We start from the raw sequence: 26,842 nt of genomic DNA on the forward strand, positions 1-26,842 counted from the left end.
TCATTTCGGCAATAACACAGTCTTGGCATCCATAAACATGTCTGAAGCCTGGTAGTAGCTGCCTCTGGGATGTAGACTTCTGATTGCAGTCTTTTAACTAATCAGCGGCCACTGGTGTGTGTGATCTGATTAGGGTACTTTAAATCTTAGCTTCCCCCCTCCTCGCCTCTGCCCTGAGGGTGGATTTCAGTGAACCTACATGCACATATATCTTGCATTATTCAAAGAAGGGTATTACAGTGAATTACAGCCAGTATTACAGCTAATCTATTATACAAGGACCTTTGGAGGCCTGAGAATAGCGGTATTTGGAGTTTGTAGGAAACGTAAAGACTAATCTTTCTGATTTTCTGTTAGCAGTGAGGAAACTAAAGTGTCAGATCAGCCTGCCCAGCGTCATCCTGCTTGGTGGCAGCAAAAGAGGACAGGGAATGTCGAGTCCTTCCATTGCCACCCTCTGCACCTGGGCAGGAGGTGCCAAAATAACTGAAGAATATGGTTTGGGCGTTACTTTTGTGGGGTACGATCATTGGTTTTGATAATGGCCGTACTTAAACATACTACATTTTGAATGGATTTGTTTTAAATACTTCAGCATAATAAAGCTGGGGCCGAGATGAAATAAGAATGACAAGATGGTTGGAACCCATGAGCTCAGTAATGGGTTCATGCGACCGATCACTTTCCTCGTCTTGTCTTTGTATGTTTTTCATTTAAAGTTTTTCTTAAAGAAGTTTTTAAAAATCAGCAGTGATGTTTCATGCCTTGCCAAGGAAACCACCATCACAAGGGAAAGCTGTGGCTGCTGGCCATAATTGGTTTTTGTGAAAGATAGGAATTTTTTCCCTGTTCCACCTGTGCCGGAGTTCTGAAAGAGTGGCATTGGTTACTGAGCCATCACCTCCTGGAAGGCAGGTGCAGTCTCCTATCGCCTGAAGTTCACGGAGCAGCGCGTTGCACCAACGCCTTCTCAGTGGAATCTCATGCTGCTTATCTCTGCTGCCTGTCTGCATGTAGAGTCATTAACGAGTCCCTGCAGTTAATTATCTCAAATGCCACGCTTCAGCCTGGCCTGCAAGGGTGGGAAGAATCAGTCAGCTTTCTGTTTGTATTCAGTGTGTGTGTGCCTTCCCGTAGCCATCAGCTGCTGCTGTGAGTGCTGCCAAATGTTGTCCCACAGTTTGGGAAGGGTGGAGAGCAGTCTTTCTTCCACCCCCTCTGCCCGCCTCTGCCTCCTTGCCAGGCAGCCGGGAAGGCTTTGGAATAACCTGAAATAAACTTGCAAGTTCAAGCAGAGCCTTCATTCCTCTCTGCCTGGCAATGAACAGTGATTTACTGGAGGTTACCTTCTAGCACGGCCTCTGGCCTTCTGTTATCAGCTGCCTGGGGGATTGGGCTCAGTATGGGTCAGTTTTTTGTAGCTCTGCAGAAAAATCCCTTTTCACGGTTAGCTCTTGCCCACAGCCACATCCGGTCCCTTTACTACCGTCTGACGTGGGGCTGCCTGAGCTCAAGTGGGGAGGGGCGTGCGATGGAGACAGCTACCACAGACGGATGGGATCACTGAGTCCTTTTTCCCCTGGAATTTTGGAGATGGAACGCACCCTGAAATCTGCTCTCTGGAACATGTATTCAGAGAACATGAGGTTGACCTGATACAAGTTTTAATCCCTCAGTGTCCATCTGCAAACAGCTGACGAGGTTTTGCCCTGGCACAGACACCATGTTTCCAGAAGGCTATTTGTCTTCTCGCCTTTTGTCAAGAAGCCTCCTGTTACACAGAAGAGATGGGAAGTCACCCAAAGCTCTATTTCCCTTTTGGCTAGCCAGAAAGTGATGTGTGGGCTGTCACCTCCCACACATTTCAGGCCTGGTTCTTGGGTGTGGTGTGGCTTGGCCATCTTAGCTGACCAGCTTGCTCCTGCCGCTACGTGTTAATATGAAACAATACTGGGGGAGCCTTGATCTGTCAAATGTGAGAACTTACTCTTCCAACTTAGTATGAGGGAAAGGCTTGTCCCTCCTGAAGAACTGGTATGCTTCCTTTGATCAGATAAAAATAATTGCCTCCCTTCCTTTACCTAACTTTTTTGACTACCTTGAAAGGCAGAGGTCATGTTTCATATTCTTGACAATTGTAGCTTAGGTTTGGGGTATATTTGTATATTTTCTTTCCCCTCCTTTCTGCTTGGGTGTTGACTTTTTGTTTCCATTTTCAGAAATCCTTTAGGAAGTGTGCAGGGCACAAATAAGTGACCTGTGATCCGGTGCTCCTCTTCCATTGATCATTGCTTTGTCCTTTGATTTTGGGGACCTTATTCAGCCCTCCCAACCCCCCAACCCCCCCCCCCCCCGAGGGCCATGTGCTTCCTCTTGATAGAATTCCTGCCAGGTCTGCCTTTTCACAGCCCAAGCCTGCCTCAGTTGCATCTTTCATGAGCACAGGCGTACCTCGCTTTATTGCACTTTAGTGAACTTAACAGGTGTTGCATTTTTTTATGAATGGAGGGCAAGACCCTCCACCAGCAAAAAGATCATGACTCACTTGATTGCAAAACTCACTTTATTACGGTGGCCTGGAACTGAACCTGCAATATCTCCGAGGTACGTCTGGACAGTCATTGCCGCTTTTCCAAGGGGATACATTCTGAGAAACGCGTCGCTAGGCGATTTCATCATGGTGTGAACAGCATAGAGTGAGCTTCACACAAAAGCAACGCCTATTGCTCCTCGGCTACACGCCTGTATAGTATGTCACCGCACAAAACAACATGAGATTAAATCAAGCACAAGAGAAAATGATTCAACCAAGAGATGTGCTAAACACGAGACGTATGAGGCTGCTGCCAGTGTAGCAGGCATACAGTTTTACAGCCAACTTTTTTTTATTAGTAGAAAGAGTACATTGTAAGATAACCATAAAAAGTATAGTAAATACGTAAATACAGTAAATCTGTAACATCCCCATTTATTCCCATCATCAAGTATTATGTGCTGTGCATGCTTTACTTTCCTACGACTGACAGCACAGTAGGTTTGTTTACACAGCATCCCCACAAACATGCAAGGAACGCCTTACACTGTGATGTCACGATGGCTACGACATCACTAGGCAACAGGAATTTTTCAGCTCCTTTAGAATCTTATGGGTCCTATACACCGTCTGTCGTTGACCGAAACGTCATTCTGCATCTCATGACTATACTCACTTTATTGCTGTGGTCTGGAACCCAACCCACCATATCTCCAAGGTATGCCTGTATCTGAGAGTTTTCCCTTTTGCTAAAGGTTAGCATCTTGTTCCTGGGGAATGCAACCCAAGGCTCTTAACTGTCACTAATGAATCGGCTCACTGAACGTTCCTGCTAGGGACACACTTAACCTCTGTCATCAATCTCAGCCCCAAAGATAGAGATAGTTACAAATGCAGGATGGGCATTTGGAAAATCAAGGATGTTCAAAGGAAGGTTGCCCCTTAAACTGATTGTAAGAAGTGGGTTTGGATGGGCTTGGCTGGAAAGGCACTTATGAGGCTCATGAGCTCCGTGGGGCCTGTGGTGGGGGATGGGGACTAGTTCTTTGCAAGCTGTTGTAGATGGTTTTCTACATTGCGTAGAGATTGTTTCTCAAACTGGGCCCTAGATATTATTTGATTCTCTGTGATGATTTAAACTTTTCTGTTTTCATTTCGGTAATAATTACAATGTGAAGACTATTCTGGATCATCAGGATGGCCACATTAGGACTCACAGTGTGAAGCGTCATTTACACTTACTGTCAGATGGGTGCCGAGAGATCACTAGAAATATCGATACTAACTGGACTCCCCGGGGGCTCCCCACAGGTATGCATGGGCGTTCCTGGGTGATATATTAGCTTGGGAATGGAAGAGAACAATGTACACGCCTGGACAGTTCTAACCATTGTACTTGTATGACACGGCAGTGTTATGTTCCTGAGAGTCGTGCAGGCCTTGGAGGAGTTAGTGGCTTTTTTTGCAAAGTGCTCACAATGATTTAATAATTGTGTATACTGAGAAGGGGCGGGGATGGGAATTCTTTTCTATTGAAAACCCTCAGCGTTGAAGTTCTGATTTCAGGCCGTTGGCCTTGTAAAATATATCTTGTTAGGAGTTTCTGGGTAGTATGTAGGGTTCACCAGACAGTCCCCAGTGCTCAGCCTCTGAATAATGAACTTGAGTTTGTGCCTGGGCTGGAGCAGACAGGGTTCAGATTGCTGGTCTCCCACACACCACAGCCAGCTAAATCTTCCGTAATTCTGTTTTCATCGTCACTTGTCTGCGTCAAGCCATCTGTGACTTCCTGTTACTGGGTGGCTTCACCTGGTTGGCAAGGCTGTCTCAGGCCTGCCTGGTCACCCACCCCATCGGAGTGGCATCTCGCTGCCTGCCTGAGCGTGTGGTCCAGCTGCCCTCAGCAGTCCCCAAAGCTTTTGTCTTCCTACTCATCACTGTCTTGAATGCTGTCTCTGCCCCACCTCCATTTATTCAAATCTTCCAAAGCCCAGCCCAGGCACCATTTTGCCCCTCTGATCACCCAGTCACTTGGCACTCTCCTCTCCTCCCCCGTAGATTAGCAATCATGTGGGGTGGTGATTTGGGTGGTTTTGCCCCACCTTTTGGATTGTGAACTCTTAGATGGATGGCAGGATTCAACTTATCCTCCTGATGTGACTTTGTCTCCTTCTAAAATGCCCTTCACAGTACCTACATCCATTTGTTCACTCATTCACTCACTCACTCATTCACGTAACAAACTTGTATTAAGCAGCTGCTGTGTATCAGCCACCAAACTCGACACTGTGAGTAAGCAGTGTTCCAGACAGACATGGGGAAATATACCTCATGCGGCTTACAAGCTTGGGGGCTGAAGGGGAGTGGGGGAAGGAGAGGGAGGCCTTAAGCCTTCACGGACTGCTCAGGAGTATTCTGATCGAAGGCTCTGAGGAAACCCTGGAGACGCATCGCAGAGAAGGGTCAGCCATGTTGCATACGACTTACTACCCCTCTTGAACCAGTGGTTTAGTAAACTTATGTCGCAAGACTCCAGTTCTTAATCCTGTCTGCTCATTTGAATCAACTGGGGATCTTCTCAATGCTTGGACCCAACAAGAGAGAATCTGATTTATATGGTCTGGGGCATGGATATTGAGACAAAACAATACTCACGGTCCAAGGGGGAGCAGGAGGGCCCACAGGGGCCCCCAACCTGCCCCTGTGTGGCCAGCCTTTGAGTCTGCTCAGCCCCTTATACCTGAGGCAGGAGGGCCTTGCTCAGTGCTGGGGCCACAGGTGAGAGGGCTCAGAGAAGGGGATTTATTTGTTTGGACTTCCATGGCGTTGTTGTGGGTTGCATTGTTTCCCCCCAAAAGATATGTTCAAGTCCCAACTCCAGGAATATGACCTGACTTGGAAATAGGGTGTTTGCCAATGTAATCCATTTAAGATGAGGTCATACCAGATTAGGGTGGGCCCTTATCTAATAAGAAGAGGGCCGTTTGGATACAGAGACACAGGGAGGATGCCTTACGTGACAGACGTAGAGACTGCACCCCTGCAGCTGCAAGCCAAGGAATGCCAGGGATCGCTGGCCATCACCAGAAGCTAGGAAAAGGCAAGGAAGGATTCTTCCCCAGGTATTTCAGAGGGAGCACAACCATGCTGACTCTTTATTTTGGATTCCTAGCCGCCAGGACTGCCAGACAACATATTCCTGTTGAGATAAGCCTCTCCGTCTATGGTATTTTGTTATGACTGCCCTCGGACACTAATCCAGGCCCCCAAGGTCTTTCCCACATGAAGGGTGATGCCAGGCCCTCCCCTGACCTGGGCAGCAGGAGTCCAGAGGCAAACCCTCAGCAGCTGTCACAGCTGTGACTTTCCTGAGTTTTTAACAAAGCAGCAGGCTGCACAGGAGGATGTCAGCAAGGCAAAAGGGACTCCAAGAACAACATGTAAGTGACAGCTTGCTTCTCACCCCAATCTTTACTTAGCCCCCCAGCAGCAGTTGCTGCTTCATTACCAAGTCAGCAGCACAACTCGGGTTCTGAGTGGCAGGAAAGGCATGGGCTTTGGGGTCCTGGCTCAAATCCTGTTCTGCATCACAGGAGCTGTGTGGCTTTGGGTAAGGCACTTTTTCTTTTGGAGACCTCAGTGTTCCGTCTTTAAAATGGGGATAATGGGGGCGGCCGGTTAGCACAGTGGGTTAGAGCGCGATCATAACACCGCATGGGCCAATGTGAGACTGAAACAACTGCTTGACTTGGAGCTGATGGGTCCTGGAAAAACACACTCAAATAAAAAAAATGTTTTGAAAAATGGGGATAATGATATATTTCATATAGGGTTGTCAGGAGGATTAAGTAAAACAATGTGGGTAGAACATATGTGATAGGCAGACCGTCACATGACAACACTGTCATTTTGGTGGTATGCACAGACCAGGATGACTATTGGAGGACAAAAGCCTCCTGAACCGGTCAGGGACGGCCTCCTTGCTAGGGAGCTGAGCACTGGATGCCCCACCAAAAACCCGGGCTTTGGTTTGAGCTCTGCCGTTGGTTACCTCTGTAACCTTAGGAAAGTTACTTCACTCAGTGTCCTCCACTTTAAGGTTCATTAATGAAGTCTGTTTTATAAGATTGTGGAGGATTAAGTGAAATGAATGACATTAGGCAAGTGTCCAGCCGATGCATGGCTCTCAGTGAACACTGGTTTGAGGCTCATACGGGAAATCCAAGCAATGAGGGGACGGAAAGGACCAGGGCTCAGAACCAGAGCGGGAGCTTAACCTCTTTCTTGTGGCTTGGGGCTGCTGAGGGCCCAGGGCACTGACTCTAGAACAGCACGGCGGACAGCTGGCCTGAATGACGCTGGGCCTTGTGACGTGTGCGGCATACACTCTGCAGGCTGCTCATGGGATGGGAAGCCAGTGAGCTCAAGGGACCTGTCAAGAGACCCAACTTGGGATTTCTGAGTCTGCTGTACTTTCCAAGAGTTGGCTCACTCTGACTCCCAGATACCTGCTTTCCTAACTCGCTGCTGCTCTGTCCACCACCTACTCCTGTAAGACAGCTCTTGGTGCGTGGCAGACTCGGACTCTTCTGTGGCCAAGTGAGGGCAGCCTGGGCGCGTTCCTCTCCTCTGGGCTCTGTGCAGCTGTCCCGCCTGCACCTGTCACGCGCCTGCCTAGAAGCCGTGGGCCCGCCACCCGCTCAGCTTTTCGTGAAAGTTCTTCACAGTTAGTTATGGCAAAAACAAAAGGCGTTGTTTCACCAGAATGGATGTTTTCGAATTCAGAAATTTTGGTCCTGACTGATTGTAGAACTAATCACGCGCTTATAATCCAGTGGAAAATCAGACCTTTCCCAACCAGGTTAATCTTTCGTCTGTTTTTTACTAAGTGCTTTGTTTTCTTCCTAAGCTATGTATGAATATTCTGTTCTAGCTCCATGAGCTCAAGGGGGCTGTGTTCATGTCCTAGCGCGGCCACCATACATGACCACAATCCAGGTGGCTTGAAACAACAAAAACCTATTCTCTTACCTGCTGGAGACCAGAAGTCCACAATCAAGGTGTGAGCAGGTGCATGTTACTTCCTTGCCTCTTCCAGCTGTTGGTGGTGCCTGGTTGTCCTTGGCTGTGGCAGCATGACCTCCAATCTGTCTTCACACGGCCTCCTTCCCTGTGTTTCTGTATCTTAGTGCTTCTTCTCCCTCCAGTTATAAGGACACCAGTCATTGGATTTAGAACCCACCCTAAATCCGAGATAATCTCATCTTGAGATCCTTAATTACACCGGCAAAGGCCCAATTCCAAAAAAAGGCGACGTTCACTGGTGCCAGGGGTTAGGACATGGTCGTATCTTTTGGGGGCCACTCGTCAACCCACTACAAGGGCTAATAACATTTATTGAATAATGCGTTGTGTCTGGTGGTTTTCATGTGTTATTTCATTTAACCCCCATAGCAACCCTGCAAAATAGGTACAATTTCTTCACACTTCTATAGGTGGGACAACTAAAGTTCAAAGAAGTTCTCCAACTTGCTGAAGCTCACAAAGCTTGTTAGTGCAGCCACTGAAGTCGATCCCAGCTCTTGCCACTACCCTGGGGTCATCTTTTATCACAAGAAGGAAAGAATTTAAGAGCTGTTATACTGTAATAAAATAGCTGTAGAAAAAATACAAATATTTTCTGCCACCCATTTATACATGAAGAATCACAGAATACAGGGACATTGAGAACAGCAGGAATTTTGTATTGATATTCATCCAAGACGTACGGAAAAGCTAACATAAAAGTAGCAAGACAACGTATACAATGCACTGTCGACGTGCACTCCCAGAGGGCCATACCCATTTTATTGAGAGGTCGAACCCAAGGGCCTAACACATTATGTGGTCCATTCAATTTTCGGTGAAGTAATGAATGCTTGAAGAAATGAACTTGTGAGGATAAGGATAATGCAGTGTTGACTGGAGGCAACACCCCACTGTCAGATGTGACCTCCAAGTGACCAAAGCGATGTCGAGATGGTTTCATCGCTTTGCAAACTCTTTGCACCAGAGTCGCCCTAGCCTCTCTGTTCAGGTGTCACATGTCAGATGGGAATGCTTTTCTCAAGTGAACACTGGCCTTAGGTTTTCCATTTAATATTTGGCAGAATTCCTTGAGGTAGGAGTCTGGATTAAAAGTCAGGTGTCAGGCATTTGAGAATAATCTTGATTATCTCATTGATATTTCTAGACCGGGACTAGTTGAGACATCACAATAATGCCACAGAATTCCACACCTTCCCAGACAGAAACTTGCCCACCATTTTCTGCCCTAATTCATTTCCTGACACTTGGTCTCATGGAATATATGTAAACGGGTGAAATTATTTTACTGATATAGAAATTTTGCCTGGAAAAGAAAATGCACATCCGAAATTCTGCAGACTTCTAAGCTTCAACATCCAGGAGAGTGTCCATGTGAGTGGGGTTTTGCACCATGTTTGCTGGAATGAATTGGGGAGAGAAACATACGTAGGAGGTTTGAGGTTTCAGGACAATAGTGGTAAATGTTTAATTCCCAACCACACAAAATTTTTCTTGCCTTTCTCTAAATGTCTTTCAACTTAATCAGGACATCGCCTTGGTTTGCAAAAGTTCTGTGTATTAGTCGGGGTTTTCCAAAGAAGCAAAACCAATAGGATATCCGTCTGGCCTTCCATCCATCCATCCATAGAAAAATATTTCTCGTAAGGAATTGGCTCATGTGATTATGGTGGTCCGTGGTCCAGTCAAGTGGACACCTAAAATTAACCACCACTCTCTAGCTCCATGCCATTTGTTCATTCTTAGCTCTGGTAAGGTGGCAGGGTCATATACATGACCTTTTTTAGTGTCCTTGGCAGAGCTATACGCAGTTTAAATAGGAGTATAGGGGTCAAGGCCGAAATCCAAATCCGAAGCTAGTAAAATGGGATGTTTTCTTAGTCTTCTAAATTTCCGTCAGTCTCCTTTGCCTCATCCTGACCATGCCAGTATCTTTTGTTACATAAATGAAACAGTGGATAAGATATGTTATTATAGTGCAGGAGAGAGCTGTCTGGGGTTTTTTTGACCAGGTCTACACTAAGCCACCAGATCACTTGTTTGAAACCTTTTTCTAGTAGCCAGAGGAAGGCTTCTATTAAACAATGTGCCAACCACTTCCTTTTCCTTCCCGTTAACAGATGAACCCAGTTTGAGTAAACCTGCTGTGCACAGTGCAAGGAAAGTTTATTCATTTCCAGGGGACTTGGATCAATGCCTCCAGTCGTATCGGTCCATGGATGCTCATTCACCTTCAGTTCCCAGTTGCTGTGATGAGAAGTCCAAAGCATGTTTATACATAAGGCTCACAAAATACATTTGAGCTAACTTTATGAGAAGGCATTTAGCTTTTTTAAAACCCAAAGTCATTTAAAACCCAGTGATAAAGTTGATACATTTTGCAATGTGGCCACCCAGGTGTAGCAATTATTGCATTAGCAAAATAATGTAAGATTTACTGGTAAACTTGTCTAGTGTTTGAACAACTCAATGTCACATATCAGAACCTTTAATATAACAGTGTTCTCAGCACCTATTGTAAGTTAAATGTATTTTCTGAGTCTTTTGCTGTTCTTTTTCACTGTGTTACTATATTCTCATAAGATATGATTTGGTCACAGAGACTTGTAGTAAATAATACCGTGTTTTCCGGAAAATAAGACCTAGCTGGACAATCAGCTCTAATGCTTCTTTTGGAGCAAAAATTAATGTAAGGCCCGGTCTTATTTTACTATAAGACCGGGTATAATATAATATAATACCAGGTCTTATATTAATTTTTGCTCCAAAAGATGCATTAGACCTGATTGCCTGGCTAGGTCTTATTTTCGAGGAAACAGGGTATGCAGGGTTGAAATATACTAGCAGAGTTCTTCCATATTTGTGTTTAAACCTAGGCTAACAATATTCCCTTAGATATGCCTTCCCTGCTACACTCTATTTTCAAATGACTCTGTGTGTGTGTGTGTGTGTGTGTGTGTGTGTTGTACTATCTGGACTTGAAAGAAGAAATTGCAAGGGAGGCCAGCCAAGGTGTTGGTGGGAGGGGTCAGAGTGATTTGAATTCAGATCTGGATTTACTAGCTGTGTGAGTTGGGCAAGATGCATAACCTTCCTGAGCCTGTTTCTTTATCTAAGGGATGATTGTATCTACTGTATAGGGTCATTGAAAGAGCTCAGTGTGATAAACTTTGTCAGTCATTGGCTGACTATTCTTAAAAAAGCAGTTTCCTTCTTTTGGTTTGTATTCTTTCTCTTTTACTGGTTTATTAATAGCATTTTTTGTTATTTGTTTAACTGTAATTTCACCTTCATAGTTTAAGTTTCAGTAGAAAATGGCCTAGCATAAAAGTCTATTAAGCCTTGTTGCGGAATTTAGAGTTCAGTGTATTTTTGCTTTACTTTGCACCAAATTACATTCAGAACAATGGTTAGACAAAGGAAGGCTCCTTTATTTCCAGGTTTTTCTAATTAAGCCTCACTTCTAAGTAAGCACCTCCTGAACCAAGAGTGGGGTTCGGAGCTGGGAATTGTTCTGGAGTTGCCGGATGGGGTCCCAACAACCAGTTTTAAATGGAAAGGACAGGGATTTTCAGAGCTGTGGGCTGGAAGACGGGGATTCTTCACCCTCGCCCATCACTACCTTCATAGGTGAAGCCTGTGAACTCCTGCTCAGGGCTGGTGGCTGACCAGGTGCTTAATAGGTACCCATCCAGGGACCTAACCAGGTGCAGGAGGGGATACGTAACGTGAATTCCAAGACCTGCCGCTTGTACTATAGAAATCTGGTTGGGAGTTTGAGACAGGCACAAGTTTAGCATTTATGTGACTTGAAAACATTAGAAAATAATCTGTTGTCCAAAGAAACTGAACACAGTGCAACTAGCTCCCTTACTATGATAGAATGGAAAATCACTGTGGCTGGAAGGAGAGGAGCTGATTGAGGAATGATCGATTTTAAGGTGTCCCTGATTCTAAGAAGCAGCCTCAATTTAGTAGCACCCCAGTGGAGGGGAGGGAATAAAGGAAACACTACTACATTACACACACACAGAGTTGCAAGATGCATTCTTATTTTATGATTAGAAATAGGGAAATCGGGATTTGCCCATTTGTCTTCCCCATGGCATCTCTTAGCGTGGCCCTGGTAGAGAGTAGGCGCTCAGTACATCTTAAAGAGACTGTTGATGTACAGCCGGCACCCGGAAAAGACTTGCTGAGCAGTTGGTGTTTGTAGACAGGGCTGGGAGGTGGTGGGATGGGGCAGGATGTACCACTGGGATAAAATGACCACCCGTTGAGGTGCCCTTAAAGCCTGATCTGAGGGTCAAGGGGGTGATAGTTCAGAGAGAGTGTGGTGTGTGTAGGTGTTGCATCAGAGAACTTGGTTATGCCAGTGAAAAGGTAGCTAGACAGTTGCAGGGTATTTGAGGCTGGGGCCACAGTGTTGGAGAAATTGGAATGGAGAGAGGAGGCAGAGAGAGGAGATGAGATGCTGAAGATCCCTTTGAGATGGGCCAGGGAGCGAAAAGGAGGTTTGAAGAAAGAGCCAATGGCAAACTTAAAAATGTTCCCCAAAACTGAAATGCACTGGAAGAGTCAGAAATTGTACATCAGCAGTTTCTTTGGACACATTTTGGCTGAAACATTAAACAAAAACAATGATTCAATGCAAAACTCTGGGATACCTTTTATACTGTTTATCCATTCGGGCTTCAAGGGTTTAATTTAGAATATTTCTATGATGAATAACTTGCCCTTGTTCATGTAAATGAGGATTCCCACACTGAGTAACCAAATCTTTCTCACCCAGGTCACAGCTGTTCTCCTTGAGAGACACCTCCCCTCTTGCCACCCCTTCTCACCTTGGTGAATCACAGCCAGCACATTGAGAAGACTCTGCCTTTTCCAAGCCTTTGTCCGCTGCTTTCATTAAAGAATGACCCAGGTTCTTTTCTTTCTCTCTAGGATACAAAAGTAGGTTGGTGCAAAAGTAATTGCGGTTTTTGCAATTCTTTTTAAGCTTTTAAACCACAGCTACTTTTGCACCAACCTAACACTTGAATTGAGGTTGAGAAAGCCCTGGGCAGATATAGGAAATTTAGCTTTCTACTAATGAACCCCGTGACTTTGAAGGAGTCCCTTGCTCTCTGGACATTGTTTTGTTTTCAGCACAGAGATGATGCTGAGTCTATGATAGGTGCTTCAGACCAGTGCTGTCCAAATGACATAAAGAAGCAAAACATACACATTTAACATTTTTTTAACTTAAAAAAAACTGATGAACTTAATTTTAAGGATGTATGTTATTTAACACAGTACATCCCACATACCAGCATTTCTAAATGTAATCAATATTTTAAAAAGCTGCTGATGTATTTCACATTCTTTGAAATTCCATCTTCACACTTACAGCACATCCCACTTCAGACCAGCCCTCTTTCACGTGCTCAATAACCACATGTGGCTGCTGGCCAGTACCATTGGACAGTACCATTTGGACCATCAGTCACTGAGTGAGCCCCACTCAGAAGCCAAGTTAACTGGAGGATGGTCCTTAAAAGGTCACACAGCCCCGTGGATTTCTTGGGCCTCGTGGTTTTGCATTAATTCATTCAGAACTTAATGTGGGTTTGCCGCCATCGATGAGGTCTCTTTTTAAAATAGGTAAATTAAGTCAATTTTGAGGCAGAAGAAGGAAAAAGGCCCTGAGAATCCCTAGATAGGCCCACAATTTCATCTCCCTGATTCCAATCCCCAAACTTGGAAAACCAGAAGTTTTTTGTTTGTTTGTTTATTTATTTATTTATTTATTAATAAGGTTGGTACAAATTAATTTGGAGGTGTCTGAAATGATGTGAGGCTACTTATAACCCGTGGAGCCCACTTAGCATGAGCATTTGTGTATTTTGTTATAGAAATATGAATGTCTTTTATTCCTGAGGGTTTCCCTAGACCTTGCTGGGGGGATGTGCACCATATTCCTTCTCTAGAATCTGAAACACACAGAACTTCAAAACACCTCTGGCTTTGTGGGTTTCTGGTAAGTGATCCTGGGGCTGCAGTAGTGTTTTTCAGACATTTAGATTGGGACCATGGTAAGAAATGCATTTTGCAAACGTATTGTAATCCCAGGACACACACATGCACCCCTAAGATGAAGGTTTTAGGAAAGATTACACTCCTCTACTAGGTGCAGTGCATTCTGATATTTGCCACTACTTTTTTGTTAGGCTGCTGGCGCTAACTCACTGAGTTGACCGCACGGTCCACTAAAGGGTCATGCCCACAGTTTGAAAAGCACTGCTGTGGGCCCTGAATTAGAGACTAAAAAAAAAAAAAAAGAGAGGAGATGGGCTCCTGGCCAGGAGGCAACACTCCCCTTCCCCCATCCATTCCCAGGAGTGTTGCTCTCCATTGTGGTTCACACAGGACCACCACAGCTGTGCCCTCGGTCTGTATTTGTTGATCATTGTCTGTGAGTCACTCAAGAAAATTACCCCACCTTGAAGGCTTTGTGCTTGGACATTTCAGGGGGAACAGGAAATTAAGATTACTATTGGGCCATTTAATGGCTTTAGAAATAGAAGTATGCCTGATAAAGGGGGTGATTAACATGGAAACATCATTGATTCAACCTTCGTTTCCATATTAATAAGGACTTTCTGGTCATTTGTGAGGAAACAGCAGCTTATGAGAGGGAATTCATTGGTTGATGTAGTTGGCAAGTGCACGTTAGCTTCTCTCTGGCAACGTGGGTAGGACTCTGTCTATTTCTCTAGTTATCAGCTTTGCTCCCTCTAACCCCCACTCTGTTCCCTGGCTTTATCCTCAGGCTGGAAAGGGAAGGGTCTACTGAGCTCCAAGTATTCATCCTCATAGCTGATAGTCTAGAGAAGAAAAACCGCTTTCTCCCAAGGGCCACAGAGCAAATCCTAGGGGAAATTCTGGCCTTGCTTGAACCCCTGGGGCCCGAAGGACGGCGAGTCCTCAGCTACATCCCCACCTCCTACAGCTAACGTGGCGTCAGCTGAATCTGAACCATATGGAATAGGTCATCCCATTACCAAAAGACGGGAGAAAGAGTGCTCAGTAGAGCAAAATAATTAATTCCCATTTATTATTGATTCTGACTCCTGCAAGGCCACTAACAGGGCTGATTGCAAGTTGACGGGGTCCACATCGAGGGATTCTATATGGCTGTCGGCCCGATTATCAGTGCTTGTCCGTTAGAGATGTTCTGATCAGCAGAAACAGGGTTAGTCTAGCTAGACAGCCACTCAGAACCGCCCACTTTGTTAAAACTGCTCCTTTGTGTGGGGGCTTCTGCTTCTCCATTCTCCCTAATAAGGACCATTTTAGGCAGACCCTTTTCTCGAACTCTGCCATAACTTAGCAATCACACCTACCCATTTCATCAGCTGTTTTGTCCTCTGGATCTGGCCCCTGGGTCAGGCATGGAGGTTTAGGGATGGCCTTCTGTCCACAACTGTTTTGCTCCCTGAGTCAAGAGTTGCAACTTCCACCCTTGTTTTCCCCACAGGCTGCCCTGGAGGGCTGGACAATCTTGAAATCCATTAGCACTGCCTGGAACAAGTGAAGGTTTTTGCTCAGATCCTTTCATTTCCCCAGTTGTCATGCCCTGCTCTGCATCTCCTCTCTGAGCCTTTGGAATTCACCCTTCAGTTTCCACTCCTGTCTTATTCCCAAGGCTGGCCAAAATTTGTCTTCACTGCCGTCTGCCCTTACCCTGGGCATTTTTATCCCAGGCTTTTCTCCACCACCCCTCCTTCCTTCCTCCTCCCTTCCCCCTCCCCACTCTGGTTCAAGCCGTTGTTTCTCAGTCTAGTTGTAAAGGACACAGCTCCCTGGCCCATGCTGGTGTCATGAGCCTTGCGTTCCAGGGAATCCAGGAATCCAGGGAACCCAGGACAAGAGGAGTGTGACACCACCTCCCCTCCACCCCCCACAGGACACTCCACGCCTGTGATGGCTGGAGTAAGACACTCCAGATCCCAGCAGCGACCAGGATCCAGCCAGATAGGCAAAGAGGCCTGGGAGGCTAGGAGGCCGTTGTTCCCCAGCCCAGCTTCCTTGGAGCCCCAAGGAAAGACTCTCGCCTGTGTGGGCTGGTGTGCAGGGAATCAGGTGGTGGTTTTGGATCGCTGGGGCTGATTTGACCTCCTTGGAGGCCGAAGCCTGAATGGGATGAAGAGGCCCCCCCAGCATATCGGTCCAGTGGTGTTTCATGACTTTTGCCAAATGTTGGGGGGGGAAAACAGGAAATCTGAATTGTACGGTGATTTTTTTTTCTTTCAGTGCATCTTTAGTTTGTGCCTTTTTTCTCTAATACAAATAGCTAGTGAATAGGGACAAGCCTAAATGTGCATCCAAAACTGATGGCATAGCAGCCATTGTACCAGTGTTTTCTCCATGTAATAACTCATTGCTCTTTTGTGTTGAGGAATAGGGAGGGTACAAAGAAGGAATGAAACATTTCCCATAACCCCCCTCCACTGAGAGATAACCACTGTTACTGTGTTTCCCCAAAAATAAGACCTAGCCTGACAATCAACTCTAATGCACCTTTTGGACCAAAAATTAGTATAAGACCCGGTTTTTTGGGGAAACACAGTAATTTCCAGCCTTCCTTTTTTTTTTTTCCTATCACACAGTACTTCACAATTTTCCAGTGTGAACTTAAGTGACCCCCTATAGCCTCTAGTTCAGAGACTAAAATGGTTTATGCCAGTTGTGTGACTTGCCATGCAGGGAGTCACCCAGCTGAACCTTTGCGCCTCCCACCCGCATAACTGGCCTCCGCCTGAGTCTGAATGAAGCCACTCTTCTGGCAGATTGCATGTAAGGAATGTCCTAACTGGGCCCAAGGAACAAATGCCTCCAGGGCCCCAAAGCCTCTTTGTCTGGCCTCTACCCTGGTAACAGCTAGAACCTGGGGTATCTCTCCCCTGCCCTCCTGTGCCCCCTGACTACTGTAGTGCCCTAGGGGTCGAGCTTCTTGGCGCTGGGTTCCTGGTCCAGAGAGGAACAGCTGCCTCCAAGCCCTTCTTACCTGTGCCCTTGAGAAAGCCCCACCAGTGTGTCTTCCAGGTGTGAGATACCTCATGTGTTCCCAACACAGCTGCCAAGGGCTGCCTCTGAGTGGTCATTGCAGAGATGGTAACTAGCCCACATGGGGACCAGAACTATGGCCAGGGATTGGTGAGCCCTTTGCCCAGGCCTACTGGTCAGAGCAGCCCAAACCCTTTTATTTAGTAGGAGGCAGCTTAAGAGGGGTTTTCAGTGTGTGTGTGTGTGTGTGTGTGTGTGTGTGTGTGTAAGCATGTAAGCGTGTAGGCCTTGTGTACTGCACATAGTTTCCACAGTGAGGAAAACCAAACCAGAAATGTGGCCTCTACCTACACAGAGCTTTCAATTTAATTGGGGTCAACGGATTTGCACTCATCGGACGAATAGAAAACAGTAAAGGTGGGAGAATCACCAAGTCATAGCTCATGTGCTATTGGACTGGAAGGACGGGGGTGCATCTGGGCAGGCCACAGCTGAGTGGAGGTCGCCCTGGGCTGGGCTTGGTTTGATGTCTTCAGCTGTGACCGTGTGAATTTCCGAAGGGCCCTATCTAAGCAGCTCTGTTTTCAGCTGGCTCTGTAGCTATGGTTGGAATTCTGCTCTTGGGGAGGTTTGTTCCATGGATGGGTCACCAGTGAGCAACTCGACTTGTTTTTCCAGTAGTGCAGCAGCAAAGCCTCTGTCCCATCGCTTCAGCCTGCACAGCTAATCTGGGAAGGCAGAGGGTGGCTTCTTGTTGGAGAAAGTTTTAAGTGATGAGACTCTAAGATAGGTGAGAAAAACCAGATCTTGCAAAAAAGCTGACAAGCTGACCTTAAGGTCAGGCTCAGCTGGGAGCCGTGCATTCACAGTGCCAGTAAATGAAGCAAAAGCCTCGCCCCCTCACCATTTCTTGGAGAGGGAGTAAAGCGAAACTCCTGGAGCATTTATCCTGGAGAAAGTTATTTACATTTCTGGCTCAGTCTCCTGGGATCCAAGCAGGCAGGATCACCGAATCGTTTGGATTCTGATTTGGATTCTGATTGGATGCTGATTGTCAGGGATGAGAGCATCCACCTGTTCAAGCAAGGCGAACAGCTGAGTTCAGTGATGTGTAGGCAGGTAGACATCTTGCCTCTTGCCATCCACACCCATGCTATCAAGAAGACAAGGGACAGTAGGAGTGGGAAGGCAAGTGTATCTGACTTTATATAACAGGCATGAACCTACAAGGTTCTACATGTACAAGAACTGAGTCACATCGAAGCACTATGGACATTTGTTTTTTTAAGGAATCTTATAAATAGTTGTATAAAGTAAAAAGACTTCACAAAGCAATACTCACAACTTTATCTCAGTGATTCATCACCTTAACTGCACGTTAGAATCACCTGGAAGCTTGGAAAACTCCTGAGGCCCAGACCACACCCAGAGAAATTACAACAGGGTGTCTGGGGGTGCCCCAGGCATCGGGAATGGTTTCAGAAACTCCCCATGTGATTTCAGGGAGGAGCCACTGCTGAGAATCACTGCTTTACGTTTTGTTTGCGTGGCCCTGAGTGGTCATCCACTAAGTGTATGAAGGCAGCCATGCCCGTTAAAGTCAGCAGGAAGGTGCCTTCGAGAGCATGACAACTGGTGTGAGGACACAGGAACCTGCTGTGCAGTGTAGAAGCACCTGACAGAGGACATATATGGAAACATCTGGGTTTCCTACCCCATACGATGGAATACTACATAACACTCAAAAGGAAGCTTCTCATACATGCAACAACATGGATAAATCTCAAAGGCCTTGTGTTAAGTAAAAGGAGTCAGACTCCAAAGGCTATGCAGGTGGCCAGGGCCTGGGAGTGGGGATGGGCTGGCCTGAAAAAGGGCACAAAGGAATGTTTCCTGAATGATGAAAATGTTCTCTATCTTGATTGTGGTGATAGTTACCAGAGCTGAGTGCGTTTGTCAAAACACTAGAACAGTACAGTAAAAACAGAGGATGTGACTGTATGTAAATTATATCCCAATTAAAATAATTTTTTTTTTGTTTAAAAAACTCACTTCCTCCTTAATAATGAAGGGATAAACAGAACATGACTCAGCCGTAAGAAGGAATGAAGCGCTGATACATGCAACAGTGCAGATGAACCTTGGGGCCATTATGCATTTTGAAGGAAGCCAGACACAAAAGGCCACAGATTATGTGATTCCATTTACATGACATCTCCAGAGCTGGCAAATTTATAGAGCTAGGAAGCCAGTTTGTGGTTGTCCCAATCTGGAGGAGGAGGGAATGGGAGCAACTGCCTAATGAGTTTTTGTTTCAGGTGATAAAAAAGTTCTGGAAGTAGTGGTGGCGATGGTTGTGTGACATTGTGAATGTACTTAATGCCACTGAATCGTAAAAGTGGTTAAAATGGTAAATGTTATGTGATGTGTGTATTACCACCATAAAAGAGAATAAAGAAAGAAAAGACCCCACTTTCTGTTAACACGCCACACACACTGCCGGAATTTGGTAAAGGCTGGCCCGGTATTTGGCACGTTTAAAGAACAGGGGCGTTCGCCTGATGTCTCCCTTCTTAGGTGGAGTGAAGGGGCCTGGTTTTCAAAAGCTCATTCTTGAGAATTCTCTATGATCAGGAAGAAATCTACGTGGCATTTTCCACCTTCCATTCTGTTGCTTGTCACAGAAACTTTTACCAGGTTCATAACTTTGGTCCCCAGAGGTCAGGGTCATGCGGATTATACGCCCGGTGGCTTGATCTTGGGAACCGCTGGGGCTTGGAGGGGTTGTGTGTCTTTATACTGAAAGAATAGGTCTGCGTAGTTTCATGTTTGGAGGGAAAATCATGCTCAATCATGGGTCTTTGGCAAATGCAGCTGAGTAAATAAAAATGTGTGGATAAAACAGCAGGGGAACCATGAATGGCGGCTTTTTCAGCACGTTGGGAAGACATTTAGGGTTGGGAACCTAGTGACCAAAAAGCGAGACTGCCTCCACATGAGAAAAGCTGGGGGAGGAGGTCATAGCTTCTAGGCCGAGGGCAGTGAATCGAGCAGTTGAACCGTCCAGCTCTGTGTGGGCCTTGGAAACCCTGAACAAGAATCTTATTGATGATTTGTCAGCCTCTCAGACCCTGAGCAGACAACCCTGAACTTTAACAGAGGCAGGATGGAAAGCCCACACAAGGGCCTACAGTTTCCAGAATGAACAACACGCTTATTTTTCCCTCCGTCCGCTGGAGGGTGAGGAAGAGACCAAAATGAGGAGGGTGGAGGGTGGGGGTGGGGAAGGGGACTGGGGGGAACGCGTTCCAGAGCCTCAATGAAATAGCCACATTTCTCTGAGGCATTACGCGCCCCTCTGAGTTCTGAGGGTTGAAAAATGTCACCAGGGTTGGCGCAAGTTGGGGCCTGGCTTTTGTTGATTGTTATTTCCAAGATCCTGTAGCTGGCCCCGAGAGGGTGTGATGGAGCAAAATCACTGGCCCCTGCTATGCTTAGTACCTTGTCAGAGGCCCAAACTTAACAAGGCTGATCCCTTGACTAGAAAGAGTTTCTGCCTAGCCCGAGATACAGACTTGGCACACACTGAGATGACTGTAAACAAGTGACTCTGACAGTGAGAAATCTGCGGAGGCAGAAGATGGCAAGAGAGCAGAGTGCCCTGGTTATGGGCGGCTTTGGGGAGAAGGGACCTGGATGCACCTTGAAAGGTGATACAGATTCAGACAGCAAGGGAGGTGACATCCTGGCTTTGTGACTGTTTGGTTTCCAGTCCTCGTTTCTGCAACCCTGGTGCTTACTGTTTACCTAGCACAACTGCTTTGAAGCAACAGAGAGGATCTCTGCTTTCTCAGAGCTCCTCCACCCGTCTCCCTGGCCCATTAGTTCCCTGATGGCCGGGATCACAGCTGCCCAGTTCATGGCAGTGTCCCCAGGCCTGTGTCTGATGACGTTCCACATCTCTCAGTCACCTAGGGGCATCTTCTCCTACGGTCCCTACATCTAATGGAATTATCACCAGGTCCCATTGGCTCTCCCTGTCTCATACCTCGAGTCCAGCCCCTCCTCTCCACCTCCTCTGCCTTGTGGACTGTGGTGGAGCGGGTGGAAGCAGAGGCCATGATCCTGACAAACCTCCCTGGCTTCTTGGGAATGGCCACAGACAACAGCAAGCACCTTGGACTTGGACATACTTGAATTTGAGCCCCAGTACCACTACTAACTGGATGTGACTAAGTGAGGTGGTACCGTGTTTCCTCGAAAATAAGACCTAGCCGGACCATCATTTCTAATGCGTCTTTTGGAGCAAAAATTAATATAAGACCCAGTCTTATATTATTATATTATATGATTATATTATGTTAGACCTGGTTTTGTATAACATAATATTAATTTTTGCTCCAAAAGACGTATTAGAGCTGATGGTCCAGCTAGATCTTATTTTCAGGGATACACGGTAATTCCACCTCAGGAGCCCATTTCCACGCTGTGCACTTACACGGTGGTTGAGAGAATTGTAGTTGGGGGGCTGGGGTGCAGCGACCAACGAGGTCCTTGGCAGCGGTGATTAGATCAGCCCTTCACCATTTTCAGCTGCACTGATGCAGTCATTTAACTGGCTTCCTTCCATTGTCCTCTGTTGTTTGCAGTGTTACTCTGTCTCTAGGCTGTTTGAAGAACACTGTTACACGGCCTTCCCCATTGCATTGCCTAGAGGCCCTGCAGGATGAGGTACTAACTCTTTTGCAAAACAGATAAAGCCCTTATGACCTGCCCACATGATCTAATCCCATAGTTCGGGCCTCAGAGCCCACCTTCTCCCCTTTGAGGCCCAACTCACCCTGTCCCATGCTCCTCATGTCCCTGAGATCCAGAGTTTCTCAAACCTGTGGTTTCTCAAACCTGTGTGCTTTCAGCTTTGGAGTCTCTGAGCATCTCATTCCCTTTCCTGAAGTGCCTCTGCCTCCTCCTGGTGAACTCCTATTCATTCTTCCAGGGTCGGCTCATAAATTCCTCTCACCGATAACCCCAAAGTTGGTCTCTTTCCTTGGTGCATTGCTGATCCTTAGAGACATTCCTGAATTACTTCTTCTCACCCTGCATATTCACTGGGCCCCTATCTCCAGATATGGGGCCTCTGGAAGGGTTGGGGACCCTGTGCAGGTCGCCTCTATCTCTCCAGAACCAGGCAAGACACCAATTACCCTTGGCTTAGTCCACATTGCTGATGTGAAGATAAACAAAGGCTGTTTTCCAGGAATCGGGCAGCTTTTGGGAATAGCCGAGGATGTGGAAGTGAAGAGACCTTTCGGTTTTCATGCTTTTTTTTTTTTTTCTTTCCAGAAGCAGCAGCAGTAGAACAGCCCCAAGAAGTTCAGAAGGTCAGGAAAAGTGTAGCTGAGACCCTAATTGCCTTTCCAGGCCCTTTCACTTTTCCTTCTCCAGTGTAGAGTTTTATGGTTCAGTGTCATTTTCCTCAAATTTATCCTTTTCCCCTGGTTTGACTTCTTCAAGTTCATTGCTTTTTATTTGTTGAGTTCCTGCAGCCAACAGGAAACTCATAAATAGCTGTGTAACACCAAACCAAACCAAGCAACAACAACAACAACAAAAAAATAACCTAAGTCCCTTATCCTACCACCTCCTCTTCCCAGAAGCCTCCCAGGCCTAGGACTATGTTATTGTCTGATCTTCTGTCACACATCTTCTAGTCTGGATGCTGGTATCACCCACTTGACTCTTGAATTTTTGGTAGTGTGCCTTGGTCTATAAATTGCTTCACTTGTACTGGTCTCATCCTGCCAGTGAGCTTGCAAAAGGCAGGAATCACGCTGTACTGACTCTGCTTTTGGATTTCCCAATAAGTGTAGGCTGAGAGTCTAGCCAAGTGCTCAGAGTCCTGAGAGGTCTCACCCAACACATACTTATTGATGGACTCTGGGAGCGCTGCGGGTGCCCTTTCAAAACCCACTCTATTAAGAGTCTAATCGGTTTTAAGTAACCTGGGTAAAAGCCATTGGCCTCTTGGAGCCCCCGTGTGGCATTCCTTCCAGGACTTAAGGACAGGGCAAGACACCGCTTTTGGCCCACGGGCTCTTTCCCAAGCAGAACTACCCAAACATGGCTTCTTTCTTGCCTCACCTAGGCCATCACCTACCATCTACTTGTCTCGTCTCCGGCAGAAATGAGGGCCACCCTTCATCCACTTCTAGGCACGTGGGCCAGCGTTTATCACATGCAGCGTTCGGGCCACTGGCTGCATTTTTCCTGTACTTGGCTTTCAACAAGCCGGAGGGGAGTGGACACAGAACTCTGTGGGACCTGCTTGGATCTTCAGCCTTTACCAGGACACTGAAGAAAGGAGAGGGGAGGTTTCTCTGCTGCTTCTCCAGCTTTTGCAAATTCTTTCAGGAGTACCCCTGCTGGGGAAAGAGGGCTCTGATCTGTGACAGGCAGTGCCCATTCATCTGAGGGAGCTGGCACACCCCGATGTTTGATCTGACAATCACGTATGCTGGTACTGGCATCACTGCTTTCTTCTAAAACACAAATCCTCACCACCTCCCCTTGCTTTCCCCCAGCTCGCTCCCACAATCAGTGGCAATATTCATTCTAGGGAGTTTGGTTTTGTAGGAATGGAGTTCAGAGGCTACTGTATTCCACTAAGATCCAAAGGGGTGTTTGAACAGAAACAGGCCATTGGGCTCGCCCTTAGAACCAGGAGATCGTGAGGGCTTCTTTCTCTAATGAGGGGGGTTAGGGGATAATCTAAGGCTCTGTTCAGTTCTTGGGAGCCAGGCCTTTGGGGGATGCTGGAAGAAAGCCCTACACAGAGCCATTTGGTGGGGTGTTGCCAAGAGCTCAGCCTTGGACTCAGACTGTAAAGTCATCTCTCTGCCATGGGCCATGTGGGACCTTCTGGGCCTTCTGGGCCACCAGGTCCACAGCTGCAAAATGGGCATAATGATACTTACCTCTTAGAGCTGTTGTCAGCTAGGAGGTGCCTAATAAGTTGATTTATTCATTTATTCAGTCATTCCACAAACATTTATCCAGCACTTACTTAAACAGTGTGTGGTACCAAAGATGCAAGACAGATGTGGTCCCAACTCTCAGAGTTAACAGAATAGACTAGGGTGGGAAAGACAAAAGTATAACTTTAAAAGGAGCTAAATAAATAAAGCATTTTTATTCATTGTTGATTTTGCTCATTTTAAACTTTTAAAACTATTTGGTGTTCATATTGTTAATAAGTAGTGATTAGGGCTATGAAGGCAGGAGTTAAAAAAATAACAAGAAATATCTACTTTGGATAGGGTGGTCAGGGATGGCTTCTTTGAGGAGGTGACCTTTTCCTCCTCTCCCTTACGTGGTGCAGTGACAAATGACGTATCACAAAATTCTGGGTTTTTTTCCTAGAAAGGAGAGCTTAGAGATGATTGTTACTGGTCGAAAAGTAAGAAATAACAAATGATGCCACACAGTGAGAAGAAAAATCAATATGCGAAGATGATGACAACACTCTCTGTGTTGTTAGTGTAGCATTTCACATGCACAGTGGAGACAAGCTTCACAGCTCTTGTCATTTACTACCACCTGTGAGATGGTCATCTCCACTTTACAGATATGGAAACCAAGCTTGGAGAGATTGCAGAGATTGTGTGACTGCTCCGACTTCCCTCACCAGGCAAATGTAGGGCATTCTTTGCTGCTGTCTTTGGGAGCAGGGACCTCCCGTGTGGCTCCCGGCACTGGGTTTGGACCTGTGGTTCTCTGTTGGCTGCACATTGCAATCACCTGCAGAGGTTTCAGAACTATTGACCCCTGGGTTCCCATCCAGAGATTCTGGCCATCAATCAGGCATGCGGCTGGGGCATCAGGATTTTTAAAAGCTCTCCAGGTGATTCCAATGGTTAAAAAACAGTGTTTCAAGCCTCAAGGAGCCAGCTGCCATCAATGAGCATGTTCTGGAGAGCCAGCCGGGCACGGACAGCCAAGGCGATGAACCCTGTCAGTAAATGCAATGTCCTGTTCTTAGTAGAGATTTAGGTCACTAATGATGATGGCAACAATAATGGTGAATGCCCTTCTCCTAGACTGGTGCCCTCTGCACTAGCATTTCTGCAGGGTGGGTCCAGCTAGAAATTGACAAGTACTTGTATGGTGGTGGTCCTCGAGAGAGTATTTGATATTTGTATCTGAGACCAGGGGCCTCAACCAACTTGGGAGTGATGCTGGACTTGGTGGCAATTGAGGTGGCTCAGTCACTGAAGAAACTCAGGGGAAGGTTTTGTTTGCCCAAGCATGGCTTTTGATGCATTGTCCATAGTTCTGTGAAGACAGAACAATCACTGTGTCATCTCCTTGGAACAATGCTGTATTTCCCCACCCTTGGGGAAAGGATGAACAACTGGTCAACCGCAGCACTTCTTTTGATGGTTGTGGGGTTGAGCTGTGTTCACATTCCCCAGACCCTGAGCTGTTTTGATTGACTTTTATCAAGGAAGAATGTTCTGTTTCCAAACTCTCATGGCCTTCTGGGTTTGATTGGGCCACCTTGGCTACTGCCACACTCCAGCAAATGATAGACCTGTGTATTTGGCGGAGGTTGTTCACCTCAAAGCTAAGGGCTTATTTCCCTCTCCCCAAGACTCTGGCACTGGGAATCCTGCATTTTGGCTGGGCCTCCCACGTGCGGCCAGACCTCACCCCAAACCCCTCACGGTGGGATGCTGCAGGACCCGGAGGAGTATCTGAGCTGGGCCTTTACAAACAAGGCAGCCACTGCAAATGTTTCTCCCGTTCTGTCCCTAGCCCTGGAGCAGCTACTGACAGAGCTGGAAGACTTCCTCAAGATTCTCGACCAGGAGAACCTGAGCAGCACAGCCGTGGTGAAGAAGAGTGGTCTGGCCGAGCTCCTCCGGCTGTACACCAGAAGCAGCAGTAAGTGTGGCCCAGGGGCCTTCCCACCCCCACACCATGGCAACCAGTGTTTGGATTTCTCCCACCCTAGATTAACACTGTCCTTCCTCGAGCTTCAGTGGACTCGTACAGGGTGTGCTTTATGCCTGGCCTCTTCCACTCAGGAGATTCGTCCATGCTATGCGGTATGTCAGGAATTTGTTGCTTTTATTGCTGAGCAGTAGTCCATTCTGCGAATCTACCATGATCTGCTTATGCACTGACTTGTTGATGGTCATTTGTCCGACATTGGGGCCATTATGAATAAGGCTGCTCGAAATACTCTTGGACATGTCTTCTTGTGAACGTATAGTTTCCTTTTTAGCACATTCAGATGTTTTTTGAAAGACAGAAAAGCCTTCTTGTGAAGTCATACCACTTTAGTTGAGTTTATTTTTGTATCGGATATTTGAGACTTGGAAGTGACAGGTGGGGACAGTAAGGGAGCATAAGGGTGCATCCAATCCATCTGCCTCTCGGCAGGAGCAGCCAAAATCCATGCCGGGGAAGGGAAGTGCACCTGCGTGGCCGTCACACTCAGGAAATTCTCCCTTACATCCCGCCTGAATCCGCCAGGCTACATTTCAAGGTTCCTTTTCCTTTTCCTTGTCCCCAGAGGAACTAGTTTCTATTCTGTGAATAACAGAGAAGTCGTAAAGCTGAAGCATATTGCTATATGCCCAGCAGCCTTCTCTTCTGGTGAAATAATCCAGGCTCCCTCAGCCTTTCATCAGAGGCATTTTCCTTGAGCCCTTTGGTTGCCTTTCCTCGGTTGCCTGTCAGCTTTCCAGGCCTCGCCTTGGTTCCCAGGCTCCTCCTGGCTTTGTAGTGAGCGTCTGCTGGCCTGCCAGCGAGTGTAGGTCAGCAGCTCATCAAAGGTGGGAATGGCAGATGGGAAAGCCACATTACAAAGCAGGTAAGTTAGGGATGAATCACCCATGAAAGGATTCATCAGTGGGATCCTTTAAAAAGCACATTTATTCCCCAGCCCTTTGAGATGTGCTCTGACTTGAGGATATTCAGTGATAAGGAACCTCTGTTGGGATTTTGACAATACCTCTGTAATGGGGTCTGAACCGTGGTTCTTAGTGCGAACCATTCTGTCAGCACCCCCATATGGGGTCCCCCTTTTGGTTTAAAGTGCTATGTTGCTTCCCCAGGATGACCTTTGTTTCACCCTTCATCTTCGTATGTTCTGCTCTTATAAAGTCA

At 46.6% G+C, this 26,842-nt stretch overlaps 1 protein-coding gene across 7 annotated transcripts in view; it reads left to right on the top strand.

Moving 5' to 3' along the window:
- AFAP1L2 (actin filament associated protein 1 like 2) overlaps positions 1-26,842 on the top strand; it is a 102,266-nt gene that overhangs the window by 40,751 nt on the left and 34,673 nt on the right. For all 7 annotated transcript variants that reach the window (XM_074338997.1, XM_019725199.2, XM_074339000.1 and 4 more), the window contains one exon: positions 25,484-25,612. In XM_074338997.1, the coding sequence (XP_074195098.1) occupies positions 25,484-25,612 (129 nt within the window). The remainder of the gene's footprint in view (positions 1-25,483; positions 25,613-26,842) is intronic.

The sequence above is a fragment of the Rhinolophus sinicus genome, linkage group LG07 (assembly GCF_036562045.2).
Source record: "Rhinolophus sinicus isolate RSC01 linkage group LG07, ASM3656204v1, whole genome shotgun sequence".
Taxonomy (NCBI): Eukaryota; Metazoa; Chordata; class Mammalia; order Chiroptera; family Rhinolophidae; genus Rhinolophus; species Rhinolophus sinicus.